Here is an 18,659-nt window from a genome sequence, read left to right on the forward strand (position 1 = left end):
TAGCGAAGGTGGGACTAGGGCATGATTAAGAGATGGGCGTCCTCGGCCGATAATGGAAAAAAGAAGGGCGTCCTTGATGAGCCCTTGGCCGACTTTACTTGGTCCATTTTTTTCTTGCAACCAAGCCGTGAAAAGGTGCCCAAACTGACCAAATGACCACCGGAGGGTATCAGGGATGACCTCCCCTTACTCCCCCAGTGGTCACCAACCCCTTCCCACCCTAAAAAAAAAAAAACTTTAAAAACAATTTTTGCCAGCCTCAAATGTCATACCCAGTTCCATGACAGCAGTATACAGGTCCCTGGAGCAGTTTTAGTGGGTGCAGTGCACTTCAGGCAGGTGGACCCAGGCCCATCCCCCCCTATCTGCTACACTTTTGGTGGTAAATGTGACCCCTCCAAAACTCACTGTACCCACATGCAAGTGCCCCCCTTCCCCCTTTAGGGCTATGCTAGTGGTGTACAGTTGTGGGCAGTGGGTTTTGGGGGACTCAGCACCCAAGGTAAGGGAGCTATACACCTGGGAGCAATTTGTGAAGTCCACTGCAGTGCCCCCTAGGGTGCCCGGTTGGTGTCCTGGCATGTCAGGGGACCCAGTGCACTACGAATTCTGGCTCCTCCCACAACCAAAGGGCTTGGATTTGGTCATTTTTGAGATGGGCGTCCTCGGTTTCTATTATGGCTGAAAACCGGGGACGACCATCTCTAAGGTCAACCTAAATGTTGAGATTTGGGCGTCCCCGACCATATTATTGAAACGAAAGATGGATGCCCATCTTGTTTCAATAATATGGGTTTTCCTGCCCCTTTGAGGGGCCGTTCTGCGAGGACGGCCTCATGAAAACTTGAGCGCCCCGTTCGATTATGCCCCTCCACGTCATCAACAATCTCAGAACCTAACAAACAGATCCTATTCAGACACTTGGCCTTGCAGTCACACATGCAGAACAGAGATAGCCCCTCTTGAAATTTTAACCTGAAATCCTAAGAATCTAGACTCTGCATGCAGCACAATACCAGAAAAACAGAAAGAAACACATTGCTATGCATTGCAAAATAAGACAGGAGATATAAATTCTCAAATTGGACATATTCCAAACACTAAAATGAAAATAAAATGATTTTTTTCTACCTTTGTTGTCTGGTGACTTTGTTTTTCTGATCATGTTGGTCCCAGTGTCTGATTCTGCTGCTGTCTATCGGTTCTCTTAACTCCGTTTCCAGGGCTTCCTTTCCATTTATTTCTTTACTTTTCTCCTTTCTTCTTCATTTTTTGCCCTACATCCATAAGTAAAAGCTGGGTCCTCCGCAGACCTGACTGGAGGAGGTATAGAGTGGATCCAGCTTTTACCTGTTTTCTCCATCCATATGTAGTTTTTCTCCTCTTTCCCTTTCCCTCATCTCCGTTCAGTATTCATCTTTCTTCCCTCTCCTCCATCCTTATCCAGCATTTCTCCTCTATCTCCTCCCCTCCATCCATGTACATCTCCTCCTCTGTCTTTCCTCCCCTCCATGTCCAGCATTTCTCCTCTCTCCCCTCCCCTCCATCCATGTGCATCTCCTTTTTCTGTCTTTCATTCCCTCCATCCCTGTCCAACATTTCTCCTCTCTTTGCCCTCCACCCCATCCATATCCAGCATTTCTCCTCCCCTCCATCCATGTGCATCTCCTTCCTGTCTTCCCTCCTTCATCTATGTCCTGAATTTCTCCTGCCATCCCCTCCATCCATGTTCAGCAACTCTCCTCTGTCTCCTGCCCTCCCTTCCATGTCCAGTGATTTATCCTTTCTCCCTTGCCCTCCCTTCCATGTCCAGTGATTATCCTTTGCCCTCCCCTTCCATCAGTGTCCAGCGATTCTCCCTTGCCGCCCCTCCCATCCATGTCCAGCGATTCTGCTTTGCCCTCTGCTCCCATCCCATTCATGTCCAATGACTTGCCCCAGCCCTCACCTGCCCGCTCTCTTCTCCAACAACAGCCCTCCTTTCATTCCTGCTGCCCTGCCTTTAAAACTTTTAATTTACTTGAAGTCGCAGCGGTGGCAGTGAAAGTGGCCGGCTCGGCTCCAGCCTTCCCTTCCCTTTCCTTCCCTCTCAGTGTCCCGCCCTTGTTTGACGTTATTTCCTATTTCCTCTTTCCGCGGGGGCGGTACACTGAGAGGTAAGTGAAGGAAAGGGAAGGCTGGAGCTGAGCTGAGTCTGCCGCTTTCACTGTCGCCGCTGCAACTTCAGGTAAAATAAAAGTTTTAAAGGCAGGGCGGCAGGAGGGCTGTTGTGGGAAGCTGAGGGCGGGGCAGGTGAGGATTGTGAGGACCTCTTCCAGCAGTGGTAAGCATGGCTTGTGGCGCCCCCCTGCCATGCTTACTGCACTTACTGGGTTGTGCCGGCCCTGCTGGATGATCAGCTCATTTATTGTTGTTTTTCTGTGCCTCACAGTCCCTGCAGTATGGTGGATTTTTTATTTTTTTAATTTTTTGTTACATTTGTATCCCGTGCTTTCCCACTCATGGCAGGCTCAATGCGGCTTGCATGGGGCAATGGAGGGTTAAGTGACTTGCCCAGAGTCACAAGGAGCTGTCTGTGCCTGAAGTGGGAATCGAACTCAGTTCCTTAGTTCCCCAGGACCAAAGTCCACCACCCTAACCACTAGGCCACTCCTCCACTCCATCTCTCCTCTTCCTAGGTTTGCTTCTGAAGAGGTACGATGGACTGATGATGTTGCAGAAACTAGGTGTGCGCAAGCAGTCCCAGTTTGATCCAGGGTCACTCTGTGCGTCACAATGAGAAGCAAAACATGGGTAGCATTGTTGATATTTTTTTATGCTTCATGCTGATATGTATATAAATTATGTACTCACTACGTTCTACAACTTAGATTGTGAGCCCATCAGGGACAGAGAAAAATACCTACATATAATAAATGTAAACAGCTTTGATTGTACCTGAGAAAGGTGGTACATCATATTCATGACTCTCTTTACAAAAATCAGACATCCAGAAAGAAATTGTAGAAAATTTAATTCATAATTGAAAAAAATGTTAACATTCACAGTAGAACACTATTTTTAAAACCAATATAATTTGATATATGTGGGGAAAAATGAAACTTGTAGGCTCACACTTAGCTGCTGCTACTGACACGGACATTCACTTTGTTCAAGTCTCGTGAATTAATTTTTCAATTTTGAATTATCAAAAAGCAGTTTATAACGATTAGAAATTCTTTATCTTGAACTTAAAAAACAACCTTCACAATTAATAAAAGAACTGATCTTCATTCAACTTTCACAGATTATTTCAACGGAATGATTCAGTCCTTCATGCCAACCTATGGGTTGTGTGAACCCTGACCGCAGTCCTGGTTTCAACCATTCTCTTCCAGCTCTGAACAGTGTTTTTGGCATGTCACATTGTTCATTGATCGCTTCTGGATTAATATGTTGAATTAATTTGTTTTAGTGACTGTAGAAACTTTTGGAATTTGACCCTGATTGCATTCATCTAGCCTTGCTCCGTTGCATGTCCATACTGTGACGTGGGGCCTGATTTGTGCTTCTTTCTCTGTGACAGTGGAAAGCGGAAGCACCATAGGGCGCATACAAGAGGTTGCTGTCCGTATCCTGGTACATGAATGGCCACTGGTGCTTGGATCCCATATAAAGCTGTTAGTGGTACAGGAGGAGGTGATGGAAATAGCAGGCGAGAAGGTAAAGCTCTATTCTAATTTTCAGAAAAGATAAACCTAATAATAGTGAATAAAGAAAACCGGAGCAGTATCTTCAATGCAAGACTTGGAGCCATAGCGCCCCCTCCCCCCCCCCCCCCCCCCCCCCTCCCCGCCACCGGGTTGTCATTCAGGTATTGTTCTCCTAATTTCTGCCTCTAGCCAAGCTTCTGACAGACAGGGGGAAGTGGATGGGGAGAAGAGCCACATGCTTGAAGGAAAGAACAAAGCATGTCTGAATAAACAAAGAGAATTAATTTGAAAATACCTTCTTGAGGATACCCCCCCAATGAAAAGTTTAAAGGCAGGCAGTTGAGCATGGATGTCTTTATCAGCAATATCTCAGCTCTGAATAGGAAGATATTTGGCAGCTCTTCATTAGCTTATTTGAATCCAGAGTGGTCCTGACTTCAAAATTAATGAACGACCACTGTGATGACCAAAAATAGCTCTCTGTTTTTAAAGATCCATTTCTTGTATGAAAAATAACATGTTGCATCTTTGGATTTTGTCAGGCATGTAAGATTGTGTAGTGTTCACTAGAGATTTTTATCCTGGCATAGGCCACAGAATCTGTTGATTTGTTTGTATTTTATTGATACTTTTCGTTACGAATGTGGGGCAAAAGACACAAGATTTGTTTTTGTGATAGCAATGTTCAGTTTGAGAAGACGATGTTTCATTTCATGAATGCTTGCCTTTAACTTTCCAATGTACCCTGATTTTATAACTTCTGATGTTCTCTAAGATACTTCTGTATCAAAGTGTAAAAACAAATTTATTTCATTTCTTCAACATAACAACAGTAGAGGCAGGAAGAAACTATAAGAGATAAAATTACCAACCTTTTATTTTATTTTATTTTCTAGTTTAACATTCACAGTTTTGTACCTCAGAGTGAAAAAAAGGAATTAATTGGATCAATATTCAGCTTCTGTGGTCAGTGTTTTTTAAACAGCAACTGTGGTGGTCAGAAAAAAAAATCCATATGTTCAGCACCACTGTCAAGACAGTGACTGGGACTGAATATCACATAAGGCAGTCAGCATCAGAATTGATCCAGTTGGTGGCAATATTCAGTCTGTCATCAGATAACTTAGAACACCCTTCTGTCCAGTGATGTGCAGTAACATTTACAACAGGGAATTCAGTAAACATGCCAGACAACAAGAGGGGCTTGGCAGTCCCTACACAGTACTTCCTACCACCATACCTCCCGCTCCAGCAAGAACACAGAGGGGCTTGGCCCCCAAACTAACAGTTCCCACCCTCATTGGAGATAGTGGGACTCTTTGACCCAACGAAACATCACCTGTATCACTTCCCAATCCTCTTTTCCAATGTAAACTGTACCCAACATCATCTTCCTTTTTCTGTCTCTTTTATTCCTTCACCTCCCCTCGCTCTTGTCTCCCATTCCTGCACCCACAGTTTGCTGCCCCTTATCCTGCTGTCCACTTTCCTCCTCTCCTCCCACACCCTCTCACTCCCTCTACCTTCTCTTCCCCTCCTGTTGCCATACCTCCCTCTTCCTATCCTACCCTCACTCTTCTCTGTCCTTATCCCTTTACTCTTCCCTCCTTGTGCCCTGAACTTCCTTAACTCAGCCCACCACCCACCCTTCCCTTCCTTTCTGAGAAGTTCCGAGAGAAGAGGACATTTCTCTGGTAAGTGAACACTATTTTGCTTTGTGCTTTGGGAACTTGTGGAGTGGAGGAGTGGCCTAGTGGTTAGGGTGGTGGACTTTGGTCCTGGGGAACTGAGGAACTGAGTTCGATTCCCGGCCCAGGCAGCTCCTTGTGCCTTTGGGCAAGTCACTTAACCCTCCATTGCCTGCCGCATTGAGCCTGCCATGAGTGGGAAAAAAGTGCGGGGTACAAATAAAAAAAAACAAAAAACTTAAAGCTTGGGGTTTAAAGGAGGAATTGTAGGTTAGTGATAGGTAATATAAAAAGCAAATTTTATCAACTAATCTCCATAGTCTTTTATTTATAGTCAGTTATTGTAATTAGGGTTACAAGCAAGGAGTGCTCTTACAGAGTTTACATACATTTCATTACCATCTAAGAAGAAAACACTAAGGGGTTCATTTTCAAAGCACTTAGGCGTACAAAGTTCCATAGGTTTCTATACAACAGCCAATGTAATGCCGATTTTTTAAAAAGATTCCAGAGGAGATCCGGGAAATTATAGACTGGGAAGTCTGACATCGGTGCTGGGCAAAATGGTAGAGACTATTATTAAGAACAAAATTACAGAGCATATTCAAAAGCATGGATTAAAGTCAACATGGATTCAGTGAAGGGAAATCTTGCCTCACCAATCTACTACATTTCTTTGAAGGGGTGAACAAACATGTGGATAAAGGTGAGCCAGTTGATATTGTGTAGCTGGATTTTCAGACGGCGTTTGACAAATTACCTCATGAAAGACTCCAGAGGAAATTGGAGAGTCATGGGATAGGAGGTAGTGTTCTATTGTGGATTAAAAACTGGTTAAAAGATAGAAAACAGAGAGTAGGGTTAAATGGTCAGTATTCTCAATGGAGATGGGTAGTTAGTGGGGTTCCCCAGGGTTCTGCTTTTTAACATATTTATAAATGACCTAGAGATGGGAGTAACTAGTGATGCAATTAAATAGGTTTGATTTCTGGATGTTTTACTACATCAAAGTGGAAATTCACATCAACAACACCTCTGAGGTCTATTATAAGAAGGACTATATAAGAGAAGTAATATACAGTGGTATTAGTCTGATATTGATTATTAAATTTGCTGATGACACAAAGTTATTCAAAGTCGTTAAATCGGAGGAGGATTGTAAAAAATTACAAGAGGACCTTACGAGACTGGGAGACTGGGCATTGAAATGGCAGATGACGTTTAATGTGAGCAAGTGTAAAGTGATGCATGTGGGAAAGGAACCCAAATTATAGCTACGTCATGCAAGGTTCCACGTTAGGAGTCACGGACCAAGAAACGGATCTAGGTGTCGTCATTGATGATACGTTGAAACCTTCTGCTTAGTGTGCTGCTGCAGCAAAGAAAGCAAATAGAATGTTAGGTATTATTAGGAAAGGAATGGAAAACAAAAATGAAGATGTTATAATGCCTTTGTATCGCTCCATGGTGCCACCGCACCTCGAATATTGTGTTCAGTTCTGGTCGCCGCATCTCAAAAAAGATATAGTGGAATTAGAAAAGGTGCAGAGAAGGGCGACGAAAATGATAAAGGGGATGGGACGACTTCCCTATGAGGAAAGGCTAAAGCGGCTAGGGCTCTTCAGCTTGGAGAAAAGGCAGCTGAAGGGAGATATGATAGAGGTCTATAAAATAATGAGTGGAATTGAACGGGTAGATGTGAAGCTTCTGTTTACGTTTTCCAAAAATATTAGGACTAGGGGGCATGCGATGAAGCTACAATGTAGTAAATTTAAAGTGAATTGGAGAAAAAATGTTTTCACTCAACGTGTAATTAAACCCTGGAATTCGTTGCCAGAGAATGTGGTAAAGGCGGTTAGCTTAGCGGAGTTAAAAAAAAGTTTGGACGGCTTCCTAAAGGAAACGTCCATAGACCATTATTAAATGGACTAGGGGAAAATCCACTATTTCTGGGATAAGCAGTATAAAATGTTTTGTACTTTTTTGGGATCTGCCCAGGTATTTGTGACCTGGATTGGCCACTGTTGGAAACAGGATGCTGGACTTTTGGTCTTTCCCAGTATGGCAATACTTATGTACTTTTACCCACCCTTCCCTCCTTTCACCCCACCTCCCTTTTTTCTATCCTGCCCCAGCCCTAATTCATTTCTCTTCCCCTCTTTCCTCTTTGAACTCTTCCATCTGAACTCCCCAACCCATCCCCTCTGAATCCTCTTTTGCCTTCATTCCTTCTCTCTAACCATTTCAAGACCCAACCCAACCCTGCACTCAACTCTTTGTGCCCCACTGCTTCCCTTCTCACTTTCCTGAACTCCCCTCTTTCCCTCACACCTAACCAGGCCAAAAATAAGGCATTGGACCTAGAAGGTTCATTCTCCTTCTACCACCATGACAATGATGACTCATGCCTCTCTTTCTTCCTTCAGTGACCTGTGGTTATATTGTAGCTGTGAGGGGGAGGAGGGGAAGGATGTGGAGGAGACAGAAGGCTGTAAAGGAAATGTTGCATCTCGAAGGCCAGGTTGCTTAGGGTTGCCCAAAGTCCTGAAAGATAGAAACCCGCTACCTGCCACACTCAACGAATAGTTAAGCTCTGGAATCTTTGCTGGAGGATGTGGTAACAGCGGTTAGCGTATCTGGGTTTAAAAAAGGTTTGGACAAATTCCTGGAGGAAGCAACTGTTTGCCCTGGGATTTGTAGTATGGAGTGTTGCCACGATTTGGGTTTCTGCCAGGTACTTGTGACCTGGCTTGGCCACTGTTTGGAAAACAGGATACTGGGCTAGATGGACCATTGGTCTGACCCAATATAGCAACTGTTATGTTCTTATGTTCCTGTTCTCTGCCCCTGCCCTGTCCTTTATTCTACACCCTATCCTGCGCCCTCCCCAAATAACTGCAGCTAGTGCAACAGTACAGGATTCAGTGCCTGAAAACCATATTGAAGGCTGAAGGGGGTGGGAGTACAAGAATAGAAGAGGTTGCAATCTTCAGTGTCATTGATCTACTGCCTCCTAAAACATATATGCTTCCCCATATAGTATTAAAAACAAACAAATTCTGCATCCACAGAACCCTCTGGCACTCCCTCAACAATGGGTACAGAGCATGGCTAGGACATTTCCCTATAAAAGTCATCATACAAAAATATTTCCAATTCTAGTATAATCTCACTAACAGTAATTTAAATCCTCTTTGTACCAGGTTGATTGTGAAACAATCAATCCTACAAAACATTACTCAGAACCTAGGGCAAATCCACCATGTCAGCACTAATCCCCCCCCCCCCCCCCAAAAAAAAAAAAAAACCCCTCTACTTAAAAAAAGGCAGTGACCTAAATATTTTAGTGGGTCGCACAATTTCAATAATCTATTGTGGAAAACTGAACAAGCCAAATTACTACAGATAGCTAAATAAAAAATTCATGCTACAAGAATACCTTGTCTTGGTCATACACACAGAACATAGATACCAAACACAGAATAACTGAGCACAAATTAAACAGAAACCCCAAGAACCCAGACCTTGCAGGTAGCACAACACCAGAGAAATAGAAAGAGATGCATTTCCCCCTGTGCTGTGCAAAATATAAACATAAATGTTGTCAGGGGTGGTGTTAGGAGGGGTGTAACAAAGAAAATTTCTCTTGACCTCTGGCCAGAGAGAGCCCCAAGCCTGAACCTGAAAAATGCGTAGCTTAGTGAGCTTTTGGAGTCCCCTCCCAAATTTCTGCACTGAGCTCCACCTATGTTTAATACCATCTCTGGCAGTTGTATATTCTAAAAACAAACATTCTAATCAATAAATAGAAAATGAAATCATTTTTCTACTTTTGCTGTCTGGTCACTTTATGTTTTTAATTGTATTGGTTGCAGACTCAGGTTTCTTCTTTCCTCTGTCTTCTCTTGCCACTGTTTCCTGTACATTTTTTCTTTCTCCACGTACATCCTCCCTCAAGTTTCAGGGTGTCCCTTCTCTGTTTCCCTATCTTCCACCCATTTTCAGCACTGTCCCCCATCCCCCCCATATCCAGAATTGCCTCTCTATGTGCCTGCCCCCCCCCCCCTGTTCAGGATTGTCCCCATTTTCCCTATGCTACTACTACTACTTATCAATTCTATAGCGCTACTAGACTATGCTCACATGTCCCCCTTACCTTACTCTAGTGCCCTGGTGGTCTAGTGACCTCTTCGGGGCAGGAAAGAGCCCCCTCTTTCCTGGCTCTTTCCTGCCCAGAGCGCTGCCCTGCATTCTCTCTCTTCCCCTTGCAATTCTGACGATCCCGGACTCCCAGCGCCAATTCAAAATGGCCGCCGAGAGTTGGGATGGGGCATGTGTCCTCTTTTTAGGGGGACCAAATATGGTAACCCTAGTCCAGCATCACCCTTTTATCACCCTTTTGTGTCGTTATCCCCCCCCCCCCCCCAATGCCCAGCATCGCCTGTGTCCCTACCCCATCCAGCATCACCCCTGTGTGTCCATTTCCCAGTGCTCCCCTTCTGTGTCCCTATACATTCCTGGATCCAACTTCTCCTATCATCCGTCACTTTCTCTCTCTCTCTGCCCTATGCTTCCCCCCCACATCCTTGTGGTCCAACATCTTGCTCCTCTCTGCCCCCACCCCATCATTTCTCACCTCTCCTGTGTCCATTCCCTACAGTCTGGCATCTCTCCCTGTCTCTCTTCCCTTCCCTTTCCCCCTTTCTACCCTCTAGCCCCACAGTCCAGCATCTCTTACTTTTGTCCTTTCTCCACAGTCTGGCATCCCCCCTGTCCCCCTCTCCACAGAAGTCCAGAACCTCTTGTTCTCCCTTTCCCCTGGTTCCAGCACCTCTCCCTCTCTTCCACACCCTGCAAGTCTAGTGCCTTTCCCTCAGCCCCCACCAGTCCAGCACCTCTTTCTCTGCTTCTCTTTTCTGCCCCCCACCAGTGCTGCATTTCTCTCTCCGCAGCCTCCCTCCCCCCCCCCCCCAATGAGTCCAGTCCCTCTCTTTTGTCCTACCTCAGCCCCCCCACCACCACCACTACCACCTGTCCTTTAAACTTTTCTTCTTTGTCAGCATTGGTGGCAGCAGCACATACAAGCAGCCAGAGCTGATGCTGGATTCTTCTTCCACGTCCTGCCCTACAGATACAACTTTGTTTGCATTACATCCCAAGGATCAGTCCAGACGAATGGGTTTGTTACTATCCACCAGCAGGTGGAGATAAAGAACTCTAATGAGTTGTGCCTCATAAGCTCCTATGCTTAGCAATCAAGCCAGTATCCTCTATCTGCAGCAGACGGGATAGCAGCTCCTGTTCTCTGTGGTGACTTCTGTGTGGCCTCCTGTTCTGCTTACAGGATCATTTGAGTTTGGGGTTGAGAATATCCTGTACCTCAGGTGTAAACCTAGTGATCTAGGTCCCTCCCTGCTCCCCCATTGCCACTTTCTACCTCTTTATCTCCGTATTCTCTTCTCTCTTTCTCCTTTCTCTATCTAAAAAAATAAATAACATTAAGTTTTAAAACATTTTTTAAAGCAGCCACTGCAGTTCTTTTTAAGAGCGCTTGTGCTGTGGGAAGATTGTGGGGCCTCAGTGCCTTGGGGTTCATGGGACTGGCTGTTTTCTGTGAGTATTTTTATTATTCTCTGTCTGAGCCTATTAAGTCTTGTGTGTGCTGCGGGGGTAAGCTCTCGACCACTGATTCCTGCATTCTTTGCTTTATTTCTGTGGACATGCTGCTTTTGCCTACTTTGGCTGTCAGTTCTCTTGTCTCTGGAAGTTCAATCCGGCCCTGCTCCGATGGTAGCTTTGCCAGGCTTAGCGCCAGCAGCTCCGCGAGGCTTTGGTGGTCGTTTTGTCAGCAGGTTTCTCGCCCACTATTGTGTCCCGGAATGTTGATTTTGTGGGGGTAGAAGTCTCTGCCCTACCATTTTCACCTGAATTTTTACTTTTACTACATCAGGCCTTTTTATTAGTCAGCTCAAGCTGCTTCTCCTTCTTCCCCTCACATTGCTTTTGAGGAGCAGCTTCCTAAGAAATGAAAACTTTCTATTTCACAGGATTTGGAGAATGTTCCTCCTCAAGACTCAGAGGAGGTTTTATTTGTGTATTCTGACTGTCCTACTTCTGCTGATGGCCTGACTTGGACATTTCAGAGGCAGTTGGGGGTGATGATCCTACTGTAGCTAGGCTGTTTTTGATCACAAAATCTGTGGAAGCTTTAAACATTTCTTCTCCTGCTTCTTAGTCCTCTGGTCCTGCTCCATCTATTATGTCAAGAGACTTCCTATATATTTCCATAATCATGAGGCTATTCAGGAGTTTATTGCAGCTTAGTGGAGACCCCTGATTCTAACCTGGTGGCTTGCGCTATATCCAAATTATATCCCCTTCTGCCATCTGATTTAGAGCACTTTGCTCTGCGTAAGGCACTGCATTAAGGGATATGCATGACCACAAGCTTGAGGCTTCCTTGAAGCTTGCCTTTCAACTATCTGCGTTAAATTATCAGGCAGCAATTTCTTCTTCTTTTGTAGCCAGGTCTTCTTTATCATGGATTCAATAATTGTCCACATTGGATTCACCTTCAGCCTTTCTCCCTACCCTAGAGGCGGGGTTGTCTTATTTGTCAGACGCTCTTTATGATAGAGGGGCACAGGGTTGATATTCCATCTATTTTGTCATCCAAAGAAAGAAGACTCTTTTCGCTTGGTTCTGGATCTCAGAGGGGTGAGCAAGTCTCTCAGTGTGCTGCAGTTCCGCATGTAGACTCTTTGTTCTGTCCTCGCCTCGGTCCAGCCAGGCGAGTTTCTCACCTCATTGGACCTCAGGGAGGCTTATTTTCATATCCCAATTTGGCCTCCTCACAGGAAATTTCTGCGGTTTGCGATCCTGGGAGATCATTTTCAATTCAGGGCCATGCCTTTTGCCCTTGCTACTGCACCTTGCACATTTTCAAATGTGGTGGTGGTGGCAGATTTTCTTTGCTGGCAAGGGATCCAGGTACATTGGCTAATTTGGGCGCCTTCTTATCAAGAGAGCCTTCGTAGTACACAGACAGTCCTGTCTCTTTTTTTATGCGCTGCATTGGGTGGTGAACTACAACAACAGTCATCTTGTCCCTACCCAGATCCTAGAGTTTGTGGGAATGTGCTTCAGTACCCAGGCGAGGAAGGTTTTTCTGCCTCAGCCTTTTCAGCTCAAGCTCAAACAGCAAATTCTCAGGCTTCTGTCTCTTCCCTGCCCGCAGGCGTGGGATTGTGCTCAAGTTCTAAGTTCTGTGGTGGCAACTTTGGATGTTCTGCCTTTGGCAAAGTTCCATATGCGGCCCCTACAGTCATCCTTGTTGAGCCGGTGGTCTCCGGTCAGGGACTTATGACCAGCTGGTGTTGTGGACAATAATTGATGCAATTGGTGTTAAAAATAAATAATAATGATGTTTTAGGAATCCTTCGGAAAGAGCTCTCCGATCACGCTGTCATTCAATCCAAGGTTCTCTAGTGTCCCCACCCCCATCCCTCGTCTTTTGACTTTTTATGGTGTGATCTGTGGAAGTGTTTGGTTTTCCTTTTTTGGATGACGAGACAGAATGAGGGGAGTTTAAAAACTGGAATGGTGGGGGGGGGGGGGGGGGGGGGGGGGGGAAGCCAGCTTGAAGGGAATGAAGGTGGATACATGATGGTAGAAGTTGACAGGGTCTCTACTGTTTTGTCTGGTGATGGTCTCAGCTCTCACATTGAAGGTCTTTTTGACAAACTGGCACCACTTGAAAAATAGCAAAGATCTTTGGTATAGGTTCTTCCACTTCATATGTAGAATACCCAGTTTTCTAAATTCAAGTAACATAGTAAATCCAGACCTTTGTGATAGAGAGGATGTGGTAGGTTGGTTGGTTGAAGATATTTGGAGAATGGTGGAGCAGGCAATCTCTTCAGTTACTGATTTCCCAATTGTACTTAAGCCTCTCTGTGCTTTCTGGGATTTTGGAGAATGATGTATTCATAGTATTAAGAAGCTGGGGACCCAGTTAGTACTTGCATATAGTTAACCATTGCCTTGTTTGGAAACATATACTGCAGTTCGATTTTTGGAAGAAAAGGAGAGCAGATATAGCTTCGCTGGAGAAATTTGCCTCTTCCTTGGAGAGACTTAGAATTCTACAGGAAGATATGGGATCTTTACTAGTTGTTTTGTAGAAAAGTGATCTAACTCTTTCACTGAGACTTGGCAAGGACTACAGCTTTTCTACTGGAAGTGTTATTTCTAGTGTTCAGTATCTTCAAACTATGAATTCTATGATACTGCTGAAATTGTAGGTTATTAGTTGTGTTTTGTTTTTTTTTAAGGTGTGTGTGTGTGCGTGCGTGCGTGCGATACAGATATATTAACTTGCATACTGTAAATATTTTGGCTTCAAGTTTAGTCCTTCTAGCCTGGTCTCCTTTGAAATATAACATGAACTCCGGTGTTACATTCTGCATTTCTTTTGCAGGTTCAACAAGAAGACACCACAGAGATAGAATTTCTGGTTAATGAAGAGATGCATGTGCTCAGATACTCGAGTTTCAGCACTTCTTTGAAGGAAAGCATGCTGTATTCCATCTCAAGGGATAAAGATATCCTGTTTACAGTTCCTAATCTCTCAGGAAAAGGTACCATATGGAGAACTTATTCCTTCAGCCTCAGAGATCCCAGAATAATTCAGTGATTGCCCACTCTATATAATAGGGGCACTGTGAGGGGTGGGAAATTGGGGATTCTAAGGGAACACCATTTGTGTTGCATCCATCTACATGTATTAATTGCTGTATCTGGGTAACTAATGAATGACAGTTTCGTATTTCCTTTTTACAAATGAGGCCTTTCAGTCAACATCACTATCAAGACTGTTGTCCATTGAAAGCCAAGTATATATCATCACTGTTTTCTATGTTGTATGAGGTCCTCTGACTAATAGATTGCAAATATATAAAGCCCTGAGATAAGCTTCTTGAGCTGCTGAAATACAGGTAGTGTGTTAAAAAAAAAAAAAAGACAGAAATCTGAAAGTGCGTAGTTTTGTTGCCCCTTAATTGTTGAAAATGTATAGCACATTCAAAGTAAAGAGTGAACAAAGAGCTGTTTTAAGGGTCATGATTATTTCTCAGAGTATAAGCAGGATGGCAAGTCCTCATAGTACAGGTGACATCTTCAAATGAGCCCTCTGCAGGAACAGTACTCCAGCTTCGATCTCTCACAAAACGTTTGAGCTGCCACTTCGCATATGCGTGTCACTTCTCTCCTCCTGCTGCTGTTCGATACCACTTTAGTCTTCATCTTTTTGTGAAGCCAGTGGGCCACAATTCGCTGTAGCTTATGTCACACTATTTTGAAAATGTTTCCTTTAAATCCTGTTACTACATGCAGTGCCAGTTCCTGTTAGCGCCTGACGTTATTGACAGTTTTAAAGTTTCCTTTCATTTTTCATGTTCTGCCCAGTGTAGGCCTCTATAGAGGACCTCGGGCACCCCGAATGGTGTCACTTCAAAATCTTCACTTGATTGTGCCATGGCCGTCTTGTTCAATGATGTATCCCAGTAAAAAGCCCTTAGCGGCTAAAAGAATCTCACCCATCTGGACCAGAACCAAATCAATTACAGGTGTACAAATGGTGCCTGTAATGCCTGGGCCCCAACTATGATCCCTTTCATTGTAAATTATGTTCTTTGCAAACAAGCAGAGGAATGCAGGCGTGCTTCTGTGGTGATGTCATCAATGGAGTTAGCATGCATGGGTTTCCCACATTTCCCCAGTTTCATCCCCAACTCGGCACATCTACAGCTTTCTTCCTGACCTCACATTTTATTTTGAGCCTTTCATAACACTAAAATAATAATCCCAGCAATAGATACGAATAGATTTAGATATAGGGATTGAAAGGAAAGGAAGCATTTGCTGCTTTTGCCCTGAAAGATGCACTTATAAAGGCCACAGTGCTGCAAAAGAGTGCTTCTGTCACAGCCAATACCATGCAAGTCCCAGCTTAGGCTTTGGCAGGGGAAGCATCAAGGGCTCATGTCACAACCATATGGCCAACAGCTGTTACTGCTGGCTGCAGGATCAGGACTGTTACTCCACCATACACACCCTGCTGAAATTGACACCTCAAGCTTTTCCTGCCCTGCTTTAGAGAAAGGCTTCTCCTCTTCCTCCTTTTGGGACCTCCTGAGACGAGCACGACACTGCTTTCAAGGCTGCCCTGTCTCTAACAAACCGAGAGAAAATGAAGCACACCTTACAAAAGCAAAGGTTCCTTTCTACACTTTAAGTCACAGCCCTGGGGGGGGGGGGGGGCATAAAAGGAGCGAAGGGGCTGAGAGCTCCTCAGCTGAGGGACCCTCTGCCAAACATGCCAGCGGCAAGACTCCAGCTTGGCCATACCTGTCCTGTTGCCAGAATCCCCCCCATGCCTTCTTATACAATGGCCTCAGCCACTCAAAAAGTACCCTTATTCAGTAGCTGAAACGATTTGTTCACTACATTGCAGCTATCCTACCGAATGTGAAATTATCCCTGGAGTCCTGTCCTCACCCCAGTTAAGGCCACACTTCTTATGAGGACTGGACCACAGAACCTATGAATCCTGTGCCCCACGTTCCCCACAAGGATTACACATGGTCTTTACAGAGCCCTTCCCTGCTCCCCCTTATACCTGTTTTACTAAGTCCACAACATTTGACAATTCTTACAGAGGAGCTTTCTCTGAAGCAATATTCCTATCCACAATTCTTGCTACTACTACTACTACTACTACTTAACATTTCTAGAGCGCTACTAGGGTTACGCAGCGCTGTACAATTTAACAAAGGGAGACAGTCCCTTCTCAAAGAGCTTACAATCTAATAGACAAGTGAACGGTCGGTCCGATAGGGGCAGTCAAATTGGGGCAGTCTGGATTCACTGAACGGTAAGGGTTAGGTGCCGAACACAGCATTGAAGAGGTGGGCTTTAAGCAAAGACTTGAAGACGGGCAGGGAGGGGGCTTGGCGTAAGGGAAATATATCGGAGGCACTCACCTTCAGCGACAGCTAAACTCCTAGCAATGAAAAGGATTTGCAAGCCACTCTGTCCTACAGTGCCCCCACGAGGTCATAGCTATGCCAGTTCACCAGATCTTTCAGGATCTTCAAGCCTGGTCTTCTATCGAACCCATGTTCAGATGGTTCAAACTGAAATGTAAGTTACTCTCCATGTAAGACCATGATGAGCAGAAGCTGCCGCAGCAGTCTGTAGTATCAAAACTGCCCTTACGCATTATTAAAAAAAAAAAAAAAAAAAAAAAAGACATCCAGAAGAAGTGCAAAAACAAAAACCATCCACTCAAAAATGCCTACATAATAGGGGAAGTTGGCAACTCATTATCTGTGTTCAAAGTTTGGTTGTCAAGACTATTCAGGAACGAAAAGTCTTCATCTTTGAGTGTTACTTCCGAAGTGCACAAAGAAGAATAAGTTTAAATGTATTAACTATGTCCTGGTTTGAGGTAATTGCTAAGTCATTTTCATCTTTGATAGCAGAAATACAATTTTTTTCGGCTCTGGATTTTAGATAATTAGCAAATATATGACCAGCTTTATTACTGTAGTGAGCTGATTTCATAAAAATTTCTCTGTTCGCTTGCTGTGCTAGTAAGGAATTATTTTTATATCTAGCAGATCTCAGTTGACTTAAGATGTGTAGATCAGATGGTTGATGTTGATGACTTTGTTCAAGCTGTTTGATTAAATGTTCTAAATTTTGGATTTCAGAAAGTCTGCTTTTTTGTTAGATGCAGCAAATTTTATTATAGCCCCACGGATGAAAGCTTTAAAAGCATCCCACCTAGTGATCCTCCAAGTGTCTTGGAGGGTGTTGTATTTAAAATATTCTTGTATCTCTAAGGAGCAAGATGTTATTAAATCACTAAATAAAATGACAAAAAAAAAAGCCCGATTAATTCAATTTAGAATTCTAAATTGTTTTCCAATCCCTATTAGGCCCTATACTAAGCTCCTTTTTCACCCCTCTAATTCAATCTGGGGAGGTGCATGGGAACCTTCATCGATGCCATTATAATAGTTTATTTATTTATTTATTTATGCATTCTTGTATCCCACTGTTATCCAAAAACAGGTTTTGTTTCAAAGTGCCTTACAGTTTGGTGAAATTGCAATAATATTTTACAGTTAAGACGTGGCGAGGGCATCAGTAGCTTATGTAGTTGTGTGTGTACCAGTAGCTTGTCAGTTGCTTCTCTGCACATGCGTTCCACTTCCCACCCGCTACCGTCACCTAGTTCAGAACTACCGTCTGCTATCATTCATAAATCTTGATGCAAAAATTTACTTCAAAAGTATTGCAGATACATTATAGCTAATATTATCAAACTAATGTTTTATCTGCCAAGAAATCTATCCTAGAGTATGTCCCATGTGGGTGTGAGAAAAATGTGTAGTCTCACCTCCCGGGATATGTAAATCTCTAAATATCTACCACTCTCCATCTATCCATCAGTTACTTCACATTTTTTTTTTCTTTTCCATTGCCTTCCTAGGGTGCCAAAGGTGGTATACAACCCATAGGATGGCACTAAATTGAGATCTCCCACCACAATTCATTGCCCCTCCCCTGGCTTCAAACATTTCTAATCCAAGGTAATGAATCATGACCATTATTTGGAATGTAAATACTAACTATATTGTAATGACAACCCCCTCTTCTCACCCCCCACACATACACCATGATTGCCCTTAGTCCCAGATAATCTACTCCCTACATCACAAATACAGTGGTGGAAATAAGTATTTGATCCCTTGCTGATTTTGTAAGTTTGCCCACTGACAAAGACATGAGCAGCCCATAATTGAAGGGTAGGTTATTGGTAACAGTGAGAGATAGCACATCACAAATTAAATCCGGAAAATCACATTGTGGAAAGTATATGAATTTATTTGCATTCTGCAGAGGGAAATAAGTATTTAATCCCTCTGGCAAACAAGACCTAATACTTGGTGGCAAAACCCTTGTTGGCAAGCACAGCGGTCAGACGTCTTCTGTAGTTGATGATGAGGTTTGCACACATGTCAGGAGGAATTTTGGTCCACTCCTCTTTGCAGATCATCTCTAAATCATTAAGAGTTCTGGGCTGTCGCTTGGCAACTCGCAGCTTCAGCTCCCTCCATAAGTTTTCAATGGGATTAAGGTCTGGTGACTGGCTAGGCCACTCCATGACCCTAATGTGCTTCTTCCTGAGCCACTCCTTTGTTGCCTTGGC

General features: G+C 44.0%; 1 protein-coding gene across 1 annotated transcript in view; it reads left to right on the forward strand.

Annotated features, from left to right (window-relative positions):
• The window catches only part of GINM1 (glycoprotein integral membrane 1), a 92,387-nt gene that overhangs the window by 34,134 nt on the left and 39,594 nt on the right, over nt 1-18,659 (forward strand). The window contains exons 4-5 of the mRNA XM_030198053.1: nt 3,566-3,702; nt 13,860-14,019. Coding sequence (XP_030053913.1) covers nt 3,566-3,702; nt 13,860-14,019 — 297 coding nt within the window. The remainder of the gene's footprint in view (nt 1-3,565; nt 3,703-13,859; nt 14,020-18,659) is intronic.

The sequence above is a fragment of the Microcaecilia unicolor genome, chromosome 3 (genome assembly GCF_901765095.1).
Source record: "Microcaecilia unicolor chromosome 3, aMicUni1.1, whole genome shotgun sequence".
In the NCBI taxonomy this organism is placed as follows: domain Eukaryota; kingdom Metazoa; phylum Chordata; class Amphibia; order Gymnophiona; family Siphonopidae; genus Microcaecilia; species Microcaecilia unicolor.